Source organism: Pezoporus flaviventris, unplaced genomic scaffold (genome assembly GCF_033815535.1).
Source record: "Pezoporus flaviventris isolate CSIRO_AGI_PZ_B2104156 unplaced genomic scaffold, CSIRO_AGI_Pfla_v1 ptg000063l, whole genome shotgun sequence".
Classification (NCBI taxonomy): Eukaryota; Metazoa; Chordata; class Aves; order Psittaciformes; family Psittacidae; genus Pezoporus; species Pezoporus flaviventris.
This window is the reverse complement of record NW_026892611.1, coordinates 11555283-11576054: the sequence shown is the minus strand read 5'-3', so window position 1 is coordinate 11576054 and position 20772 is coordinate 11555283. Positions and strand designations below refer to the sequence as shown.

Sequence of the window (20772 nt, the reverse complement as noted above, 5' to 3'; positions counted from 1 at the left end):
CTTTGAGCCTATCCTCATCCCTGCAATGGGCTGGGCCACCTTCAAGGCACAGTTGCAACCCAACTGCCACCATCAATGCAATTAATCCTTTTCCTCCATTGTTTACCTAATGGGGAATATGGCACCATATCTGCCCTCCACAGCAGCCGCACTGGTTTCAGACCAGCTCCAGCTCCAACTGGCAGTCACAGAGGAAATACCATTTTACTACTGAAAAAAATAATTTTTGTGGTTCGGATGCTGCAGCCACCAGCAGCTTTGCCAAGAACTTCAGTTCTTACACAGGAAATGAGGCTCCTTTGAAAGCACCAGAGTGGGGATATATATATATATACACATATATATAGCTTCTCTGAAAAGATATTTAAAGAAACATATTGACACTAGCAAGAACAGGAAAAAATAGCTCCTGGCTGTGGGGAGTGAGGGCTGAAGGCAGCTGAGCCCACCCTGGGGGAGTGGGTGATAATAGTGGATTAATTCACAGCTCTTTCATCTCCAGGAAAATGAGCTCCTGTGCCCTGTGCTGTGTGAACCCCCATGCTTTCAGTCTCCTGTCTTTTAATTGGAATTAGAGGTGCCTGGGATTGAAAGCAGCTTCAGCAGCAAAGAAATGAGTCACCTCATCTCTTTTCAGCAGGTCCCTTTTAGGAACCTATTTCCATCTCCAGGGAAAGAAAATAGTTCTTCTTTTACCAGATTAGGGGCTGCTTTTCTTTTTAGGGCAATCTGGAGTGGAAGGGTTTGGGGGCTTTTTAAATATATGCAGAATATATATATGACAAGCTGAGAGAGCTGGGCTGGTTCAGCCTGGAGAAGAGAAGGTTCCTTAAGGGGAGACCTCAGAGCAGCTCCAGTGCCTGAAGGGGCTACAGGAAACCTGGAGAGGGGCTTTGGACCAGGGCCTGAAATTTTGGCTGAAGACTGAGAAACCAAGGATGGGAAGAAGGTGCCTGTTGCAGCTCACAGCACATGGGTGTGACATGGGGCCAGGCTGAGCATCGTCTGCTGCAGCACCATCCAGCACGCAGGTACCCCAGTGCCTGCGCATCAATACCCCATCGCCTGCATCACTCCAGTGCTGTTGTGGCTGGAGGACTGGAATGGCTGCCCCAGCCCATGCACAGGTCCTGAGCTCAACAGGCACCCAGCTCCTCAGACCCCTGTATTTCTGAGCTAGAAAACTGAATGTATTTGTAACTCGAAGCAGGAAAGACCAAGAGCAGTGGATAAAGCCAGAGGATGCTGCATCTTTGCAGGCTTGTTCTTGCACAAACCTGACACTTCAATTTCAAAAAAAAAAAAAAAAAAAAAAGGTTATTTTTTATAAAGAAATAGGTTTGAATTCAGAATATTGACAACTATGTTTTAAAAAACATACTCTGCTGGGAGGGCTGGTGAGGATGGCTCAGGGACATCCCGGTGCAGGCAGGAGAAGCTTTGCAGGCAGCCCCGTGGCTCAGCCTTGGACTGGTGCTGGCATGGGGGTACAGAGAATCGACTTAAATCCCCTCTGTCCTGAAGAGATTCAGTCTCTCCCTGCTTTCCCCTGGGGTGACCCATGCTGGGGCGTTTGGGACGGGAAAGCAGCACTCAGAGAGTCACAGAGCTGCACGGGGCTGGATCCTGGCCCCAGTCTCTGCCACCAGCTTGGCTGATTCATTTGACACAGTCACCAAACTTCCTGGGGACAGGCTGTTCCCTGTGACAGCAACCAGCAGCGCAGGCGGTGCTAGCCTGGATGCAAGTCCCAGCCCCTGGCTGGACTAATTACACATTGCGTGCTGTTCCAGGCTGATCACAGCAGAGGGAAAATGATCCTGGTCCACATGCAGAAGGTGAAGTTACTTACTCAAAGGGATATACAGACATTTAATATTGTATGATGGGCTCACAGTGGTTTGGTTGGAAGGGATCATAGAATCATAGGATGGTTTGGGTTGGAAAGGACCTTAAGATCATCCAGTTCCAAACCCCTGCCATGGTCAGGGACACCTCCCGCTAAACCATGTCACCCAAGGCTCTGTCCAACCTGGCCTTGAATACTGCCAGAGATGGAGCATTTACCACTTCTCTGGGCAACCTGTTCCAGTGCCTCAGCACCCTCACAGTAAAGAACTTCTTCCTTATATCCAACCTGAACTTCGCCTGTTTAAGTTTAGACCCATTTCCCCTTGTTCTGTTGCTACAGTTGGAGATGCTTGATCCTTGAGGTCCCTTCTAACCTGGTATGCTGTGATTCTAAGAAAGGGTAGATTCAGACTAGATAAAAGGAAGAAGTTTTTTATGACGACAGTGGCAAGCCACTGGCACAGGGTGCCCAGAGAAGCTGTGGCTGCCCCATCCCTGGCAGTGTTCAAGGCCAGGTTGGATACAAGGGCTTGGAGCAAGCTGCTGTAGTGGAACGTGTCCCTGCCCATGGCAGGGGATTGGAACTGAAGGAGCTTTCCAGGTGTCCTCCAACACAAAGTGTTTTATGATTCTGTGTGGGATCCACAGCTTCTCCGGGCAACCTGTGCCAGTGTCTCAACCACCCTCACTGTAAAACTTTTCTTGCCTATGTCCTGTTTCACACCCATGTTCCATTTAAAACTGTTTCTTAGCACACAGGGGTTCCTTTTGTAACCACAGAATTTCAGTTCCTTCTTTGGTGGGATATCTCTCCAGCTTGACATCATGCTAATGGAGAGCACATCATGTGGGTTGGTTGTGGTCATGGTTGGTGTTTTGCCGCAAGGATGGGCTTAGCCTTGTGGCTGCTGCAGGTTATAGCCCTGGCCATTGCTTGCTACATCTTCAGACCAGCACAGAAGTGACCCTGGGTGGTCCCCATCCCCACCGCAGGATCTGAGGTGGGTACGTCCTTCACTATGTCTTGGAGTCTGTGCCCTCTCACAGGGCTCAGTGCTCACTTGCTGCTTCCTTCTTGCCCTGCCCTTGCCAGCTGTGCTGGTTTGGTGCTCAGACCAGCAGATGCCATTGCATTCTGTGTTCCTGCCAATGCAAAGAGCATCAGTGTGGTGGCTGCAGAAAGTTGTGTTACAGAAACCAGGTGGCTCTAGAGCTCATTCAGTTTTGTGCAGCTCAGAGTGCAGTTACCAGAATTTTTTATAGCTTGCTCATGAAACTCAGGCTGTGAGGTGACCAGAGCTGCCCAGATGTGCCATACATGAGTCTTGGGGTGAAGAAGACTCTTCGTTACTTGGCTGTCGATCAATCTAACAAAACTCTGCTAAGCACACCTACAGATCAGTTTACTGAAGCTGTGGTTACTTTATTCCAGGATTTTCATGATTTTATACACTGCTTTTACCTAGTGTGTCTGGTAACCAGTTTGCTGTGTTTACAATAAATCCCAATTTAATAGCATCCTGTGCCCTTCCCAGGTGGGTTTTTGGTCCTGCTGCTCCAAATGCTGCATCAAAAGCTGTTGGCAGCTGGGTTTCTGCTCCCTCAGGAGTCTGCTGTAGTCCCACATTCACCACCCAGCTTTGTACCATGTTCACCCTTTACCCAGCGGCCAGTTCCTATGTCAGTTGTGCTGCTTGTCTGCTGCTGCTGAGGAGGGCAGGTTAAATACTGACTGTGCAGAAAAGAGACAAGTTGCAGCGAACAAAGGAACCCTTGGGGAGAACGGGCTTCTTGTGCCAGGGCCAGGCTGGAGACTTGCTGGTTATCGTTACCATTTGTCTCTTTTGTTCCATGTGAGCAGTTCATGGCATTGTGTTTTATTTTAATTAGCAGATGCTGGCTGGAACCTGGTGTTTTCCAGTCATTGTGTTCACATGGAAGTAAACAAGAGCACAGGGTTTCTTAAGCACAAATAGCGTTGCAAGGTGCGTGTGCCAGAACATCAGGGACACCCAGGAATTGACTCTCCTCCTCCTGAGAGCCCAGAAAAGAGGTAGTGCTTAGACCTCACCAGTAGACCTCACTGATCTAGTGATGTGTGTCCTGAGACAGAGCCCTCACCAGGCAGCATTCCTCCAGGATCAGGCGTCCAGGCGTGGGAGGGTTCTGGGTATGGTTGCAAAGAGCCATTTGCAATTTCTTCACAAAGCAAGATGTGTCCCTCAGGTGCCCAGTCATCTGCTGGTGATGGTCACTGCTCATCCAGGCGTCGGCCAAATGCAATCTCTGCAGTCCACCGAATCAAGCGCTGTCTTCTGCATCCCAGTGGGTTTGGCAGCAGGTCACGCTGGTGCTTGCCCTCACCCTTGCTGGTCCGTGGGCATCATGGTTGTTTCTTTCCTCCAGAACCCATGGTTACTGCATGCACCAAGTGTGCTGTCTTCAGGTTGCTCCTTGTGGGCCACCCAGTCCGGACCTATAGTGCTCAGAACTGCTCACAACAGAAGTCTCTCACCATGAGTTAGTGGTGTGCGAAAATTTCCCAAGGTCTTAAGGCAATGGTGAAATGGAGACAGGGGGATTGCCTTCTGTGTCAGTGTAGGCGAGGAATGGCTCCCCCGGAAGAGATGATGACTTCTGCACTGAATAAATCAATGAAGCCATTCAAGAAGTCATCTTTTCTAGTGGATGCATTCACAGACTGTTACCGGTTGGAGACCTTGTTTGGCTGGTTTTCCCAGCCAGAAGGACTGCACTTCACAAGTGGGAATGTAATGTTCTGACTGTCAGCAAGGTTTGGCTGCTTCCACACTTGTCTGGAGAGGTCTAGGGTAGGAATTTCTGAGTTTCTGAGTTTTATGGTCTCATTCTGTTACCTGGAACTTCCGTGATCCAGGCTGTCTTCCTAAGATGTTGGATCGGGTGAGGCAACCCCTTCAGCAGCCAGCCTGAACAGCAGGACAGTTGCAAGTTGGTGTGGCTTGTTCCTCTCCATGGTCCCAGGGCTCACTTCATGCTCACTCTGGTACCTGCCACAGATGTACCCGTGCCTCTCCCAAGCACAGAGCATATCGTTGCTTATGTTGGGCTTGTGTTGGAGTAGGGAGGGTCACGCAGAGCATGGCATGAAGCTGGACCTTCACCTCCTTGTGCAGGAGGGGTGAGGGACGGGGGGATGACTTGGAATGTGGCACAGTCAACATTGCAGTGGGTGGGATCCAGCCTGGAGTTCCTGTCATGCCCCACAGCACTCCCTCCATGTGTGGGCACCTCAAAAGGTGATGTTAGCTGAGGACTGGGTTGAGCAAGACCCATCTCCAGGCTTCTCTCATCTCCTGGTGAGATGCTCTTGGCCTCAAGAGGAGGACACGCTCCTCTCTTGTTTGTCTTCCCGGCTACTGCAGTCCAACTCCAGCTCTTTTTATAGGTCGGAAAGAAGTGCCTTGAGTTTCTGAGTCGTCTGGGAGGCCAAGCACACAGGGAGCGGTCACAGCTAGAAATAGGGCTGCTGCATTCCAGTTTTATTATTTTTTTTTAGCTGGGATGTCCAAGTTTGACGAGTCCTGTTGCCGCAAGCAATGAGCTGGGAACCATGTCCTGCATTTTTTCCACTCAGTTTGGGTCTTCTTTCTCCTTTGCCTTATTCCCAGTGCCCTCACACCAGCCGTTGTACCTCCATAAGATGGCTTTCCCAAGGAATGAGGTCTGGCACCTCAGCCTGTAGTTTCTGTAACCCCCGGGTATCAAAACTTGGCACAGCCGGTTTGCCAGCAGTGCTGGCGGCACTGGCCGAAGCTGCAGAAATTAATCATGTCTGGGAGGTGGAGCAGTGATTAGTGTTTGCTAAAGCTGCTGGGTGGCGAGCAAAGAGCTCACACAAGATGTTCCGCAATTTCTGCCCACTGGGAGGGAAGCAAAGCTTTGTCTGCTGCACAGACGCGAATAAACGAGAGCAGAAAAGAAGAGGACAATTTGTTTGACAAAGCCCTTGGCTTTCAGACCCTTAAAATTAGCTGGGATTTTGGCTGTGGTACAAAGCCAGGGTAGGGGCACCTGTGAGCACCGTGCATAACCATGGCGAGAGCTTCTTATTCTTGCCCTAGCTATTTCCATCTTTTCCAGCCCTGGAGGGTAGGAAAGACTTGTGCTCAGCTCCTTCCTTATGACTGCCCCACGTCATGACCGCAGTACTGGAGGCTGCGATGGCTGGGTGCTCCCAGCAGCCTGGGTGCTCCTGCACGTGGCTGTCTGCTTTTCACCTGCAGTGTTTCCTGGACCTGTTGTTTAGTTGCAATATGCTCTTCTTGCAGGTCACAGCGTCGTGCAAATTCTCACTAGTTCTCACTGTGTGGATTTCTCTTTCTCAGTGTCTCACCGGTGGGTATGGCATGGGAACTGTCACGGCAGCTGAGCTGTGTTCGGGGCTCTGGCATGTTTCTGGTAATATCAGTCAATATCAGACCAGTCAGTCTGGTAATTATCAGTCATAGAACCATGGAAGGTGTCCCTGCCTGTGGCAGGAGGCTGGAACTGGATGAGCTTTCAAGGTCCTTTCCAGTACAAATCATCCCAAGATTCTGTTTCTATGATTTTTCAGTTATAGATCCATCAGGGAACATCCCTTGTTCCTCCTCTGTCCCATTCTGCTCCTCTGCCCCATTCTGCTCCCCTGCCCCATTCTGCTCCTCTGCCCCATTCTGCTCCTCTGCATGAGGAATGGACACCTGAGCCAGAGATCCCTGGGGGATGGATGTAGAGCTCCATTCTGCTCCAGCACAGGCAGCCTTCTGTTGTGACAGGGTTAGATCCTATGTATTAAGTATACACAGCTTAGGTCCTGTGTATTTATTAAGCCAGTATTTATTAATTATAAAGGTTAAACCTTCCCAGCAGCAGAGATTTGGATGCTGGGGGTGAGCTGTTTCCTTGCTGGGGCAGAGGGAAGCAGGTTCAGCCCTGGGGTATCATCCTGGCACTGCTCACCTGTGAGGGGACGCTGACCAGTGAATGGACAATGTCATTTTATCTGTCATTTGGACATCAGCTCATTTCCTCCACCAGTTCCCCCCTGGGCTGAAATGGGCACTTTGTTTGGTCTGGTGGGAGGGGACGAGCCTGGTGCCCTTCACAAGACCATGGGCTGCAAACTGTAGCCCGCAGCACACCAGTGCTGCTGGGAAGAGGCTCTCCAGGAGGCGGGAGGTGAACAGAGGTCTCAGCAGCTGGACTGGGGAGGCGACCTGGGATGCCAAAGAAAGCGGAAAAACCTCGGGGAGCCTCCGAGGCAGCGCTGCTGCAATCTGCTGCCGCCCACTGTGCTCTGACCGCTCCCTGCAACTGCGCCGTGCTTGAATATGAGAGTGCCCCGAGCTGGAAATGTGCCCGGGGCTGTAAATCCATTGCCTAATTCCTATAAATACTTGTGCTGCTGCCCATCAGTGGGAGACTGCAGCCCTCTGCGTCCCTCCAGCACCACCCTGCAGGCTACAGGTAGGGTCTGGCAGGGCTTGGGCAGCGCCTGGCCCTGCAGGGTGGGTTCCAGCCGCAGGGACAGCGTTTGCTGTGGCATTTTCCAACCTATTGCATCAGGTGGTTTCATTTCAGCTGAGTTTGTTCTCTATTTGTTACGCAGATGCGCCAAAGCCATCAATATTTGGGCTTGCTGTAGGTGCTGAGGTGTGTGTCTGCATGGCAAGTCTGTCAGGAGCATCCCCTCATCTCCCTTCTCTGTCTTTTGGGTTTGGGTGGAAATAAAGCTCGAGAGAAGGTATGAGAAGGTCCTGGGAGGTAGGTGTGCAAGGTTTGGTTGGGCACCGAGTTGAAGTATCACACACATGACATTGTCACCAGGTCTGTGGGTCTCAATTCAAGTGGCAAACAAAAGCAGATAATTAATTACTCCTCTGATGGGGCAGTTTGAAGATCACCAAAGGCCAAGTTTTGGGGACCAAGCCCCCCACCAAAGGGAGGGGGCTCCATGTGCATTGGGGAAGGGAGGAATTGCAGATACTGAAGGTATTTTGGCATCCTTTGCCTCCAGCCCCATGGGCACCAGACATGCTCCACATGAAGCTTCCAGGGCAGAATTTAGGGGCTTGAACAGGAAATGGGTGGGAGCTTTGTTTTATTGACCATCCTCTGAATCGTTGATGGCACTGATCCAGATAGAGGCTGCAAAGTGGAGAAGTGTAGACAAAATTGGGGGCCGCTGATGGAGGCAAATGTCCGTATTGGTGCAGGAGGATGCTGGGGGCATCTATGCCCATAGCCCTCTGGGGCTCACAGGGAGGTGGGTGATGGAGGAGCTCTGGCAGCCCAGGGATCGCAAGGTGGCAGACATGGGAGGGGCAAACACAGTTCTGACAGTTGGGTAGCATGGTTGTGACCTTTGCTAACCCTGTGTCCTTCTGCTGGGCGTTTTGCTTATGTTGATGGTGTCAGCATCAGGCTTACAAACAGGAAATGACCATCTACAGCAGTGCATTGTGCATGTGTAAAGGAAGACAGATGGGGCCACAGGGGACACAGAAGAGATCTGCAAGTGATGAGCATGTGGTCATATACTTACTAGCGGAGGTTAAGCGTGCAGGTTTACATCCCACTGCTATGATTCACTTATGTGGCTACTGAAGGCTGTCCTTTTGCATCAAGGGCTGCACATAGTGCCTTTCCCATCTGTCATAGGATCATGGACTCACAGGACAGTTTGGGTTGGAAGGTACCTTTCAGGGACACTTTCCACTAGAGCAGCTTGCTCCAAGCCCCAGCCAACCTGGCCTTGAACACTGCCAGGGCTGGGGCAGCCACAGCTTCTCTGGGCACCCTGTGCCAGCGCCTCAGCACCCTCATGGTACCACATTTCTCCCCTATGTCCAACCTCACCCCACCGTTGTCCAGTTTAAACCCATCGCCCCTTGTCCTGTCCCTGCAGGCCCTGCTCAAAAGTCTCCATCTTTCCTCTAAGCCCCCTTGAAGTCCTGAGCAGCCACAGGAAGGTCTCCCTGGAGCCATCTCTTCTCTGGGCTGCACAACCCCAACTCCCTCCCCTTTCTCCACAGCAGAGCTGTCCCAGCCCTTGGGCCGTTTTGGAGGCTCCTCTGGACCCACCAGGTCCATGCATGTCTTGTGCTGGACGCAGAGCTCCAGGAGGTCTCAGGAGAGCAGAGCAGAGGAGGAGCATCCCCTGCCTCGACCTGCTGGTCACGCTGGTGGTGATGAGCCCAGGAGACACTTGGCTTTCTGGGCTGCAAGCGCACACTGCTGGGTCATGTCCTGGTTGTCACCCAACAGTATCCCTGAGTCCTTCTTCACAGGGCTGCTCTCCATCCATCCATCCATCCATCCATCCATCCATCCATCCATCCATCCATCCATCCATCCATCCATCTATCCATCCATCCATCCATCCATCCATCCATCCACCCACCCATCCATCCATCCACCCATCCACCCATCCACCCATCCACCCATCCACCCATCCACCCATCCACCCATCCACCCATCCATCCATCCATCCATCCATCCATCCATCCATCCATCCATCCATCCATCCTTCCCTGCAGTCTGTGCTGGTACTGGGGATTGCCCTGACCCAGGCACTGGACCTTGCCCTTGGCCTGGTTGAACTTCATGAGGGTCACACAGACCCACTCCTCCACCAGCCTGCCCAGGTCTCTCTCATGCCACGCTTCCCTCCAGCCCATCGACTGCACCACTGCACCGTGTCATCCTTTCTGTGGCTTCCTTGCCCTCCATGCCTGGTGGGGAACAAGAGTTTCTTGTGCTCCAGGGTTGGATGGGAGGATCTGCTTGGCTCCTCATAACAGGAGTGAGCAGGGCAGATGCTGCTCTCCCTGCCTCTCTTTCCCTCTTGCATTTTTAATCCCATTGGCTTTGCAGAGCTGCTCACAGAGCTCCTGCCAACCCCGGACCAGCCCCATCCACAGGCACTGTCTGAGCAACATTACACAAGGCTTGTGCAGCTGCTGTAACACTAACACTAGAGATTGAACACAGAGCTAAAAATAACAAACGATTGATCATGGCAGCTTGAACCCAGCTTGGTTGGGTTCTGAAAGAAAATCTGTATATTGACAACACAACAAAGCGGCTTCCTGTACAGACAGGAGAGAGAACGGAGCAGGGCCTCCTGCCCATGCTCTGGCCTCGGGCTGCCAGTAGCGCCAGCTTCATCTGTGTCTGTCTGTCCAGCTTCACCCACGTCCCTCCTTCCTGCAGGGATAGCACGGTTCTGCGCCCCGGGAGATCATCATTTATGTCGTGCTGGAGCACAGTGACGTGGAAGGGCTGCTCTCCTCCCAGCACCCCATGCTGGTCCAGCCTGCAGTGGGGGGCCGGGGGAAGTCACAGCCCCTCGCTGCCAGCCCTGTGCTGCCCACTGCTGCCTGCGCTGCCAGCTCCGTGCCGACACAGGCCTGAAGTGTGGCTGCCAGCCCTGGACCCGTGCCCACTTTCTGATCTGCTTTTTCCTCTCTCTTTCACATGCCCAGGAAACTCTGGCATTACAAGGATTTGAACATGGCCTTGAGCTTTTTAAGCACTGCTCCGGAGCCGATATTCTTCCTAAATCAAGATTTGCAAAGGTATTTGGGCATTAGTCAGCCAGGGGGATTTCTAGAAGTATCAGAGCTCCCAAATACCCATTAAACCTGCCTCATGCGAGTGCAGATTTGGTGCTGAAAAGTAGCTGAATCACCAAGACTGATGATTTTGGGGATATTTTCTTCCATCACCAGTTTTAGTGTAAGGGGTTTCTGAAGGTTGTTCAATGCTGGATCCCTCCTGAAGAACGCAGTGGTGTGGGATTAGCCCAGAGGGGTTTTGCTGAATTTCAGCTGAGTCTGGAGAAACTCATCACACCTGCAGCTTCTGCTGATGCAGCTGCTCCATCCCTGTATCTCCAGTAACCTGTGGGGTGATGTGGGCTGTGCAGGTCTTGGCTCTGTTTTGGAAGGACATGGAGCAGTGCAGAGGATCGGTCAGGAAAGGATGATTCAACATCCCAGTGCAGCAGAAGGAAAAAGCCATTGCCACAAACAGCAATGGTGAGGTGGGTTTGTCCTCTAAATTTTCCCAGAGAATCTGTGGCTGCCCCATCCCTGGCAGGGTTCAAGGCCAGGCTGGACACAGGGGCTTGGAGCAAGCTGCTCTAGTGGAAGGTGTTGTCCCTGCCCGTGGCAGGGGTTGGAACTGGCTGAGCTTTAAGGTCCCTTCCAACCCAAACCACTGTGTGATGCTATGATTGGATAGAAAATAAATAGTTTTCTAAGTGCTCATTGGTTTTCCCAATGAACCTGCTATTCTTCTTTATACCTAGAGCTCTGAAAACCCCATGATCCTAGGGATCCCGTATAAGAAGGATGCTCCAGCAGCATCCTGCACAGTTAAGGCATGGGGCAGGACTAGTTTATTATGAGCTAAGAGAGCTGCTCTTGGGAGGTGGGTTTAAACTGCTCCTACACTGCAGCAGCTGGAAAAAAATGCCATCCCCCAAGGAAAGTGAATTGAAGAGATTGAATGCAAGGGATGGTTTTAGAGCAGGGCTCCTGTTTGGTTCCTTCCCTTGGGGAAGACTTGGGGAATACAGAGAAGACAAAAGGGAGCACAGGTATTATTAGTCATCCAGGAGGGGGGCGGCTGCAGGGGAAGAAGGTTTAAAAGGCTTTGGAGTATTTTTAGACCTGGTAAAATGAACACTGTGGGGAGGGAGAGAGGTGAGGGGACCATTGTGGTCTGGACTACAAGTAGTGTCCCAGCAGCTCACAGGGGCTGCAGGAGGGAAGAGAGGGGCTCCTGGGTGGTGTGAAGAGTCCAAGACGCAAGCACTGGAGGAGGTTAAATCGAGCCAGGGGGAGGGAAGGGGGCTGATCCACCTCTGCAGATCAGCCAGGAGGAGGATGAAGGCACTCAGGGGACAAGGTGAAGTGAGGGGCTGCCTCCCCCCTGCTTCTCCTGGGAAACAGCTCTCGCTTTGCCTTCTCTATTCCCTTCTGGAAAAGGTCCTTTCATCCCCCTGAGCCAGCAAGGCTGGTGCCCTGCTTGCTGTTTTTCAGCAGCCCCATCAACACATTCTCCCTCTGCAATTGCCTTCATTCACAAGGTCATTCCCTCCATCCCAACCGGAGCACATCCTCTCCAAAGAGGCTTGCCGGAGCTGGTCCTCACAAGCTCATCCTGAATTGCTGGGTTGGGATGCAGCCCTGGAGAGGGTTGCTGGAGCCTGGATTGAGGCGTGTGGGTTCGCACACCCACCTGGGATGCTCGATACATACCCCTGCTCCTGCTGGAGCAGCGTTGAGCAAGTCCACTTATTGCACAACCATGGGGCATTTGAGCAGGTGAGTGAAGTGTGATAGATGTATATTGTACCTGTAGTAGATGAAGAGAACTGGAAGTGGAGCCTATGCTCCTGTAGCTGCACAGAGAAGCAGGTCAGCACCTTGGCATCTTTACAGGAGCCCCTGGGAATAACCTGGGAGCACCATGAAGGGCAGGAGCATCTCTGTGCCCACACAACCATTTCTCCACAGCGATGCCCTGAACTGCAGCACAGAACTCACCTGTAAAGCAAGAAGGGAATTCCCTTCACTCCAGTGCATGCCTGTAGAGGTGGGATTTGTCCTGTGGGTCACAGTGGCCCCTCCAGAGCCCTGGCATGGTCCTCTGCACTGCCAGGGTCCTGTGCACCTCTGGCCCGCTCAGGGCTTTCAGCTCAGAGAGCGCAGCTTTCATTGCCACCGAGGAAATGTGGGGCTCCCTTTGCTCCAGGGGCCCTCTCTAAATTGCCTGCAAATTAATTTTCAAGTTTTATTCCAGAGCTGCCGTGGCTCTTGGTTTTGCCCTTTAGCTGAAGACCCCCTTCACCTTGACACCAGTGGACTTGGAGCTTTCTGCCTTTTCCCCAGGTGCTTCCTGGCGGCCTCCAAAGTCCAGGCTTTGCCAGCTGGAGCAGCTCAGCCATGGGGACATACACAGCAGCGGCATACTTGCATGTCCCAGCTCTGCAGCATCCATAGGAGACAATCAGTAATGTCAATAACTGTCATCTCTCTGAGCTGGCTTTTGCATCAGCTGAGGTGCTTAGTTCAGGGGTGAGCTGGTGTGAAAGTTTGATTTTGAAACGTAAGTTAATGATGACTTAATTTGTGGGATAAAGGAGGGATGTTGGGAACAAAAAGCCTGTATGTGGCAGGTGAGCAGCTTGGCATGGCTATTCGATGGTGTTACAGTGTCGGATGGGTCCTGCATCTCATCTCACAAGTCATCCAACTCCCATGCAGATGGCACTGTAGAGAAAGTCACATCCTACCCTGGGGCTGGGTTTTTCTCCTGAGGATATTCCTTGGTTCTGGCTGTGCCTTGCAGGGGGTGTGCTGCATACCTGCCTGAAAGTCTCTTCATGTGAATGAGGCATTAAAACCTGATGACCAAGTGCTATTTGCAGGGCTGCAGCCTGGCCAGGCAGGACAGGACATCTGGGGCAGCAAGGCAGCAGTGATTGTGAGATGGGTTCAGGGCAATGTTAAACCCAGATAACAGTGAATTAATGAATTCCAGGATCCCGTTAAGTTAGGGGGAACCAGGTGGGGGCTGGGCTGCCTAGCGAGGACCCAAACTCCCAGTTGCCATGCCAAGAGCACGGCTGGAACTCATTTACTAAGGGCTTTGCCATGCAGAGGGCACAAGCCCTGCTGCCCCCCACAGCCGTGGTGCTGGGCTCTGGGTTTCCTAGAATCATAGAAAGAAGGCTGGGTACAAGTTGCGTTGGTTGTAGATAATTCGGAGGTCTGACCCGTGCACTTCTGGGGGCTGTCCTGGGGACACTGGGGTTGGTGACTCCTGTGGCCACTACAGCAGAGACAGTGCCTGCTGTGCACATGAGCTGTCAGACCTGTTGGGATAGGGGCTGTCAAGCCCCCTTATGCCTGGCATGATGATGGGGCAGGCATCAACTGCCAGAGGGGAGACTGAGATGAGCTCTTAGGCAGAAGCTCTTCCCTGTGAGGGTGCTGAGGTGCTGGCACAGGGTGCCCAGAGAAGCTGTGGCTGCCCCATCCCTGGCAGTGTTCAAGGCCAGGTTGGACACAGGGGCTTGGAGCAAGCTGCTCTAGGGGAAGGTGTCCCTGCCTGTGGCAGGAGTTGGGGCTGGATGAGCTTTAACATCCCTTCAACCCAAAACAGTCTACACGTATCTGATTTTATGATCATGCCGCTGCTTAAAACCATCTGGTCCAGCAAAACCCCAAAGAGCTGCGTCCCCACAGTGCTGCTGAGCACCACGTCCTGCCATCTGCCCCAGGAACCACAGCACAGGCTTTAACAGCCACATGAGGAAAACACAACCTGGGTTTTGGCCCTAAAAGCTGCTCCATCCCCCCCAGGCTGGGATGAATGGAGGGGTGTCGGGTGCTGGCCATGCTCCGTCCCCACAGAATATGGGATCCCGTTATCTTACTAAGAGTGGCCAAGTCTCAATCCTGAAGTAAGTGGCTGAGCTGTCACTAGACTGTGCTAATCCCAGAGGATTAGCACACCCGGCCAGGGCCAGCACCACAGGAGCATTTCTTCCTTGGGGCTGGGAAGCTTCTTCAGCCACAGGGCAGCCGTGACACTTCTGCCTGCTGTGGGATTGCTTTTAGGGGTGTGCAGAATAGCAGAATCGTTTGTGTTTTTGTGCCTCCCATCAGAAGATGCAGAAAGTGCTTCTTGAGCGCGGGTAGAAACTGGGGAAAAACCCAAACCGCTCCTGCCTGGGAGCTGGCCTGTCCCACAGAAGGCATTGGAGCAGCCATGCTGGCCTGGGAACCACAGACTGAGACGAGGGGGCTTGATACTGCACCAGTTTAATTGCTTTTGTTGCTAGAGCCAAGACGGCTGTGTGGCCTCCTGTGCAAGGCGGGTCACTGCCAGACCTTCCTCAGGTGCAGCTTCCCCCTGCCCAGGGACAGAGATGGCGCAGGTGGGGCTTGAGGATGCGGCAGGGGATGGGGCAGGGAGTCTGTTAATGGGGCAGGGAGCCTGGCAGTGGGGTCAGGAGTCTGGCAAGGGGTTGGGCAGGGGCTCGGGCAGCAGGGCAGAGGATGGGGCAGGGGATGGCCAGGGGATGGCCAGGGAATGGGGCAGGGGATGGCCAGGGGATGGGGCAGGGGATGGGGCAGGGGATAGGGCAGGGGATGGCCAGGGGATGGAGCAGGGGATGGGGCAGGGGATGGGCGGGGGATGGCCAGGGGATGGGGCAGGGCATGGGGCAGGGGATGGGCGGGGGATGGCCAGGGGATGGGGCAGGGGATGGGGCAGGGCATGGCCAGGGGATGGGGCAGGGGATGCGCAGGGGATGGGGCAGGGGATGGGCAGGGGATGGGGCAGGGGATGCGGCAGGGGATGGGGCAGGGGATGGGGCAGGGGTCGGGGCAGGGGATGCGCAGGGGATGGGGCAGGGGTTGGGGCAGGGGATGGGGCAGGGGATGCGCAGGGGATGGGGCAGGGGCTGGGGCAGAGGATGCGCAGGGGATGGGGCAGGGGCTGGGGCAGGGGTTGGGGCAGGGGATGGGGCAGGGGATGCGCAGGGGATGGGGCAGGGGATGGGGCAGGGGATGCGCAGGGGATGGGGCAGGGGATGCGCAGGGGATGGGGCAGGGGATGGGGCAGGGGATGCGCAGGGGATGAGGCAGGGGATGGGGCAGGGGATGCGCAGGGGATGGGGCAGGGGATGGGGCAGGGGATGGGGCAGGGCATGGGGCAGGGGATGCGCAGGGGATGGCCAGGGGATGGGGCAGGGGATGCGCAGGGGATGCGGCAGGGGATGGGGCAGGGGATGGGGCAGGGGTTGGGGCAGGGGATGCGCAGGGGATGGGGCAGGGCATGGGGCAGGGGATGGGGCAGGGGATGCGCAGGGGATGGGGCAGGGGATGGGGCAGGGCATGGGGCACTGTTCTGTGCGCAGCCCACCGCCACCCCCGCGCTTCAGGCGCCCGCTTCCGCCCCGCCGCTGCCCGGAGCCGCTCCCGGAGCCGCGGTTGAGCCCCGCGCCCCCCGCGGGGCTCCTTTGTTATCCCCCACCTCCCCCCCCGCTCGGGTTGTGCCGCCCCTCGCGGGAGCGCGCCTCCCCCCCCCCCCCCCCCGCTCGGCTCCGCCAACCGGCAGAACCTTCCAGCGCTGCCGCCGCGGGCACCGCCGCCATGGGCACCGCCGAGCCGCGCTGAGCCCCAGCCCCGGCCGGCAGCGCCATGGAGCTGGGCAAGGTGGTAAGTGCGCGGCCCCGGGACCCCCACGGCGGAGCCCTACCCCCGCCCGGGCGTGGCATCCGCGTCCAGCCAGGGATGAGGGTTTGCATCCCGCGGAGCTCCCTCCCGGGGAGGTTGGGAAGCGCCCGGATCCGGGAGGAGGGGCTCGGGGGCCAGCGGGAGCCGCACGGTGACCGGTAGAGCTGAGCCTCCCCCCGCCAGTCCCGCGCTGATGCACCCAAGCCCGGGTTTGCTCCAAGCCGCCCGTTTCACCCGCCTGCCCCGGTCCGCGGGTCCGGGCAGTGGCACGAGCACGCGCGTGTCCCCCTGCAAACCCGCGTACAACCGCACACCCTCATCCCCACACCCGCCCCTCACCCGGGCATGAGGGATGGACTCAAGTTTGGGGTGAGAAGTGGGGTTTGAGGGTCCATAGAGGCGCGGTCATCATCTGCACTGCTCACCTGGGGATTTGGCTTTTCCCAGTGCTCCTTGTCCCGGTGAGGGCGACAGAAGGTCCCTTGTGTGCAGCATGGAGCCCACGTGGTACCAGCTGTTCATGTCTCCATTGCAGGATCCAGACATCCTGGTGGGATATCGGGTGAGAGGTGGGAGCAGTGGCTCAGCAGGAGCTGTTGCAGAGAAGGATTTCCACCATGGCTGCCATGGCACCACTGGGCTCTGCATCCCCAGGGCATCCTGGCTTTGCTTCATTCAGGAGCATCCTGCCAGGGCCAAATGCACCCTAGGCAGCCTGGGTATTCTGTGGGGGTGAAGCTTCCCAAGGAAGGTCAATCCTTGGGTGGCAGCTGGACACCAATGTGCATGTTTGGAGATGAGCTGTGGCATCTGCTCCCTGCATCCTCCAGCCTCACTCCTTTATTTCCTCCCATTCAAAAAAAAAAAAAAAAAACAAAAAAAACCACCCAAATATTTGCATTTGCTGGGAAGCAGAAGACTTCAGTCAGGACCTTTGGGAAAGCTTCTGGAATATTTGAAGGTGGACCTTTCTGGAAAACAGCATCCTCCCTTCCCCGATGGAGATCACTGGTGCTAGAAGGGATCAATTTCATTTAAAATCCCTACTTACAATTGAAAGTCTGCCCATGGGACAGCTCTGCTCCATGGCCAAGCAGCTGGGCAGTGCAAGGCAGGAGTGATGGAGTGCCCACATGGATCATCATCAAAACCAGGAACAAGTATTTTTTTGTGTGGAGCAACCATGGAGGAGTGCAGGGTCCTGTGGCACCTCCAGAAAGGTTTTCTGCCTTTCCTCGGATCCAGCCACTGTGCTGGGGTTCAGTGGTGCCGTGGGACCTCTGGTTGTGGTGGGTCGGAGGTGGCCTGTAGCAGCGACCAAAGTGATCCCCAAGCTCTTCTGCAGCCTTGATTGACTTCTCTTTTGACAGTTATTTCAGCTGGAGACTCCAGAGGGATCTGGTTTTACAGTGTCAGCTTCCCCAGTGGTCGCTGCTGAGGTTTGGCTTCTTCTGCAGCCTCTCTTTTTCCCAGCTGTTCTGCCCCAAATCACTTTTCACCCTGTCCATTCTTTTTCCCAAAGGGTATTGGTGTATTGGAAAAGTGCATATTCCTTAAACTGGATTGACCAAACACATGGCCAAGTAATTAATCTGCATAAATTGTTTATGACACTGGAGAAACCCAATGGCCCAACCAACTCTTTGGGTGCTGGTGCCCCATGCTGGGCAGTGATGTGTTCAATGTAGCAAGTTCTCATCTCTGGTGTTGGTGGAACCCTTCCAGCTACTGGTGACCATCCTGCTCTCCCCTCCTGGCATCAGATGTCTCACTTGAGTCCTTGGGACCCACCACAAGTTGTGTGGGTGGTTGTCTTTGTTCTTTGCTGGCCTCAGAGGTGGAGGAGCGATGAGATCCCGCTGTCTCTCCTGCCCCAGCTTTCAGGATGTTCTGCACTCCTTATTTTCACTGGAGGCTCTGGAAGGGCCAGGCGAAGTGGTGGAAGCCCTCGCATGTGCAGCTCATGGGTGCATCACCCTCTGGATCCCAGCCTCTGCTTTAATGTCACCTGCTGTCCTCAGGAGGAGTTGGTGGGGTGGTCTGTTCAGAGACATTCAAAATGTGTATCCTTCAGCTTATTTTCATCTTTCCACCATTACTACAGCTCACAAGGTGAAAGTCTTGGTGGGAGCCAGACAGTGGCTGTCATCCTCTTGTGTGTGTGAAGACCTCTGAACATCACATCACCTCACCCTGGCCTGGCCCAAGTGGTTTCTCCATTGGAAGCAATTCCTCTGCTAGAAGAGCTCCTCCATAACACCAACACTGGGCTATGCCGTGTGCCCAAGAGTGCTGATGGCGGATAGAGCAAGCATGACATGGATGTGAAGTCATCATCTTCCCAACTTAGAACTGGGGTCAGTGACGCCAGGCCAGGTCTCTACCAGAAGACCCTCATGGCAATGCCATCTTTTCCCAACATGGCTTGTGGAGCCCATGGCTATCTTCCCAGAGACTGGTTTGGGGTGTCACATGTGCCATAGGGCAAGGTGTCTCCAAATGCCCCCAAAACCCCCATGCTGGTGTCCCTTGGGATTCAGGGATGTTTCTGGTACACCTTGGTCCTCCTCCTGCTGGTATCCAAGCTGGTGGCATCAGCATCTCCTTGTAGACAGGTACATCCCAAGCCATCTCCACTGGGAGCAGACCCAATGGATGCAGTGAGGTTTTGGGGTCTCTAACACTGGAGACCAGCGTTACTTTGGGGAAATATGGTGGTTCTAATGGCCCGAGCGAAAGGAAATACAAGACATGTCATTTGTGGAATATTCCTCATCTGGTGGGATCAGGAGGCAAGAAGAGCAGCAGCACCTGAAAGTGCTCACACAGCCCTGGTCAAGGCACTTCATCCCTGGAGCGGTTCCAGCATGTGGCCAGCAGGAGAGGAATGCTTTCCTTCTGAACTCACGAATCCAGCAGTGGGTGCAGCCGGATAACCCAGATTAAATCATGGGAGGGTATTTTTAACATCTCCTCTCACTCCCTGCTCAAAGGAAGCATTTAAGACTGAGCAGGAGGGTTGGTTTATGCTGAGCGTAGTCTATACAGAAACGCATCCACGTGAGACCTGGCCCCATGTGGCTGCTGTCGAAGGCCACGCATGGGTGTTGGCGGTGGGGCTGTGATTTGCTTTTAGCCGCTGTTGGTGAGGGATGTTCAAAGCTTATGCCCCCCTCCAGGGCCAGGGCACAGCGTCGCTGTGCTGGGATTTGCATTTTAATTCAGCTCATGGATCTTTTTCCCAGGCTGGTTGCAGTCAGGTCTCGCTGCTGCTCACTTCCCCTGGAGCCCCTGCATCTGCAGGGCTTGGTTGCGGGTGGTTTTCCAGAGGTATGCTCCATCCCAGCTCTCCATTTATAGAAAGGAATTAAGGAGAAATGAGGGAGTGTTACTAAGAGGATTTACACTGCGACTTACTCAGTTTCTCCAAATAATTTGCAATAGCTCTGGATTCTTTAATCAACACTCATTTCCTTTTGGAAATGAAAGGAGAAGCAGGAAGGTGCTGTGCGGCTCCTGAGGAGAGCTCTCAGAACAGCAGGAGATGTGCAATTCAGAGGAAGCTGAGAGTGTAATTTGGGGAGATTCAGGGGGATGAAGGTGTGGAGATGTGCATGTGAAAGAGTGAAGTGTTTCTCAGTGCTCAGAAAGTCCCTGTCACTCTGTCCAGGTCCCTCCCTGCAGTTTTGGACTCCTCAGTCCCTGTCTGGTACCTGTGGTCACCTCTGCATTGGTGGTCTCAACAAGAGGCACAGTCCTCCCGGTGCAGAGCTGTTGATGGCTCTGCTGTGGTGTGGCATCTCCCTGGAGAGGAGCTGGGCTGTGTCAGGGGTCCCACAGGACATGGTCTGCAATGCTCATTGCCAGTGGGAGTCCTGGAGACCTGTGGGAAGGGTGCTCAGTTCCCCCAGGAAAGGGCTGTGATGGTGCTTCAAGCCATGGGCAAAAGACCTTGCATGGGTTTCTGGGGGTTCTTCAGAGGGAAGAAGAGGTGCTCGGGCAGGTCCTGCTGCTCCAGGGCAGGATAGTCCCAGTCTGTATTGCCTGGCTGCCCCTTCCCCAGATGGCCTGAGCCTTTCCTTGCCCCGCTCCAGAGGTGTTCTCAATGCTAGCGACGCTTGCAGTGGCACAAGTGCGTGCAACGTTCCTGGTGCTTGCTGCAGTAACGGACCCACTGGCCTCTCCTCTCGCTTCCCTCCCGGCCCTGCTGCCTCAGCTGCATTGCACAAGAGGAAACGCCAGGGTTTCCTTTCCCGGCAGCAGTGGGGAGGGTGTGGGGCTGGCGGAAGGACCCAGCTGCCCCACACCCCCGTGACCCCCTGCCATGCTCCCAGTGCTGGGAAGCGGTGATGAGCCCATTGGGTGCCTGTGTGGGGACCAGGAGCTGGCATCCCTCCATGAGCAAGACACCGGAGCTGGGCCAGCAGCAAAGCCAAGGACATGCTTGTGGCCTGGCAGGTTAGAAACAGCCCTTGTGCTGTCGGAGCTAGTAATTAAATTAAAATAGCCATCAGCTGTAGGTGCGGGATGGTGTTGGGAAGCAGCACCTGTGGGTTGGCCTCAGAGACCCTCTCCGTGGCAAAGAGGTCTGAGCTTTCTGTCATAGAATCATAGAATCTTACGTACTAGAGCTAGAAGC

The 20772-nt window shown here is 54.4% G+C and overlaps 1 protein-coding gene across 4 annotated transcripts in view; it reads left to right on the top strand.

The window, feature by feature from the left end:
• Positions 1-20772, top strand: part of HIP1 (huntingtin interacting protein 1) — a 43490-nt gene that overhangs the window by 2205 nt on the left and 20513 nt on the right. The window contains exon 1 of one of the 4 annotated variants that reach the window (XM_061470616.1): positions 15980-16115. The exons of 2 other annotated variants lie outside the window; for them this stretch is intronic. In XM_061470616.1, coding sequence (XP_061326600.1) covers positions 16098-16115 — 18 coding nt within the window. In that variant the 5' untranslated portion in view covers positions 15980-16097. Of the gene's footprint in view, positions 1-15979; positions 16116-20772 lie in introns of those variants that run through there. One more of the 4 variants, XM_061470617.1, reaches the window with a different exon arrangement.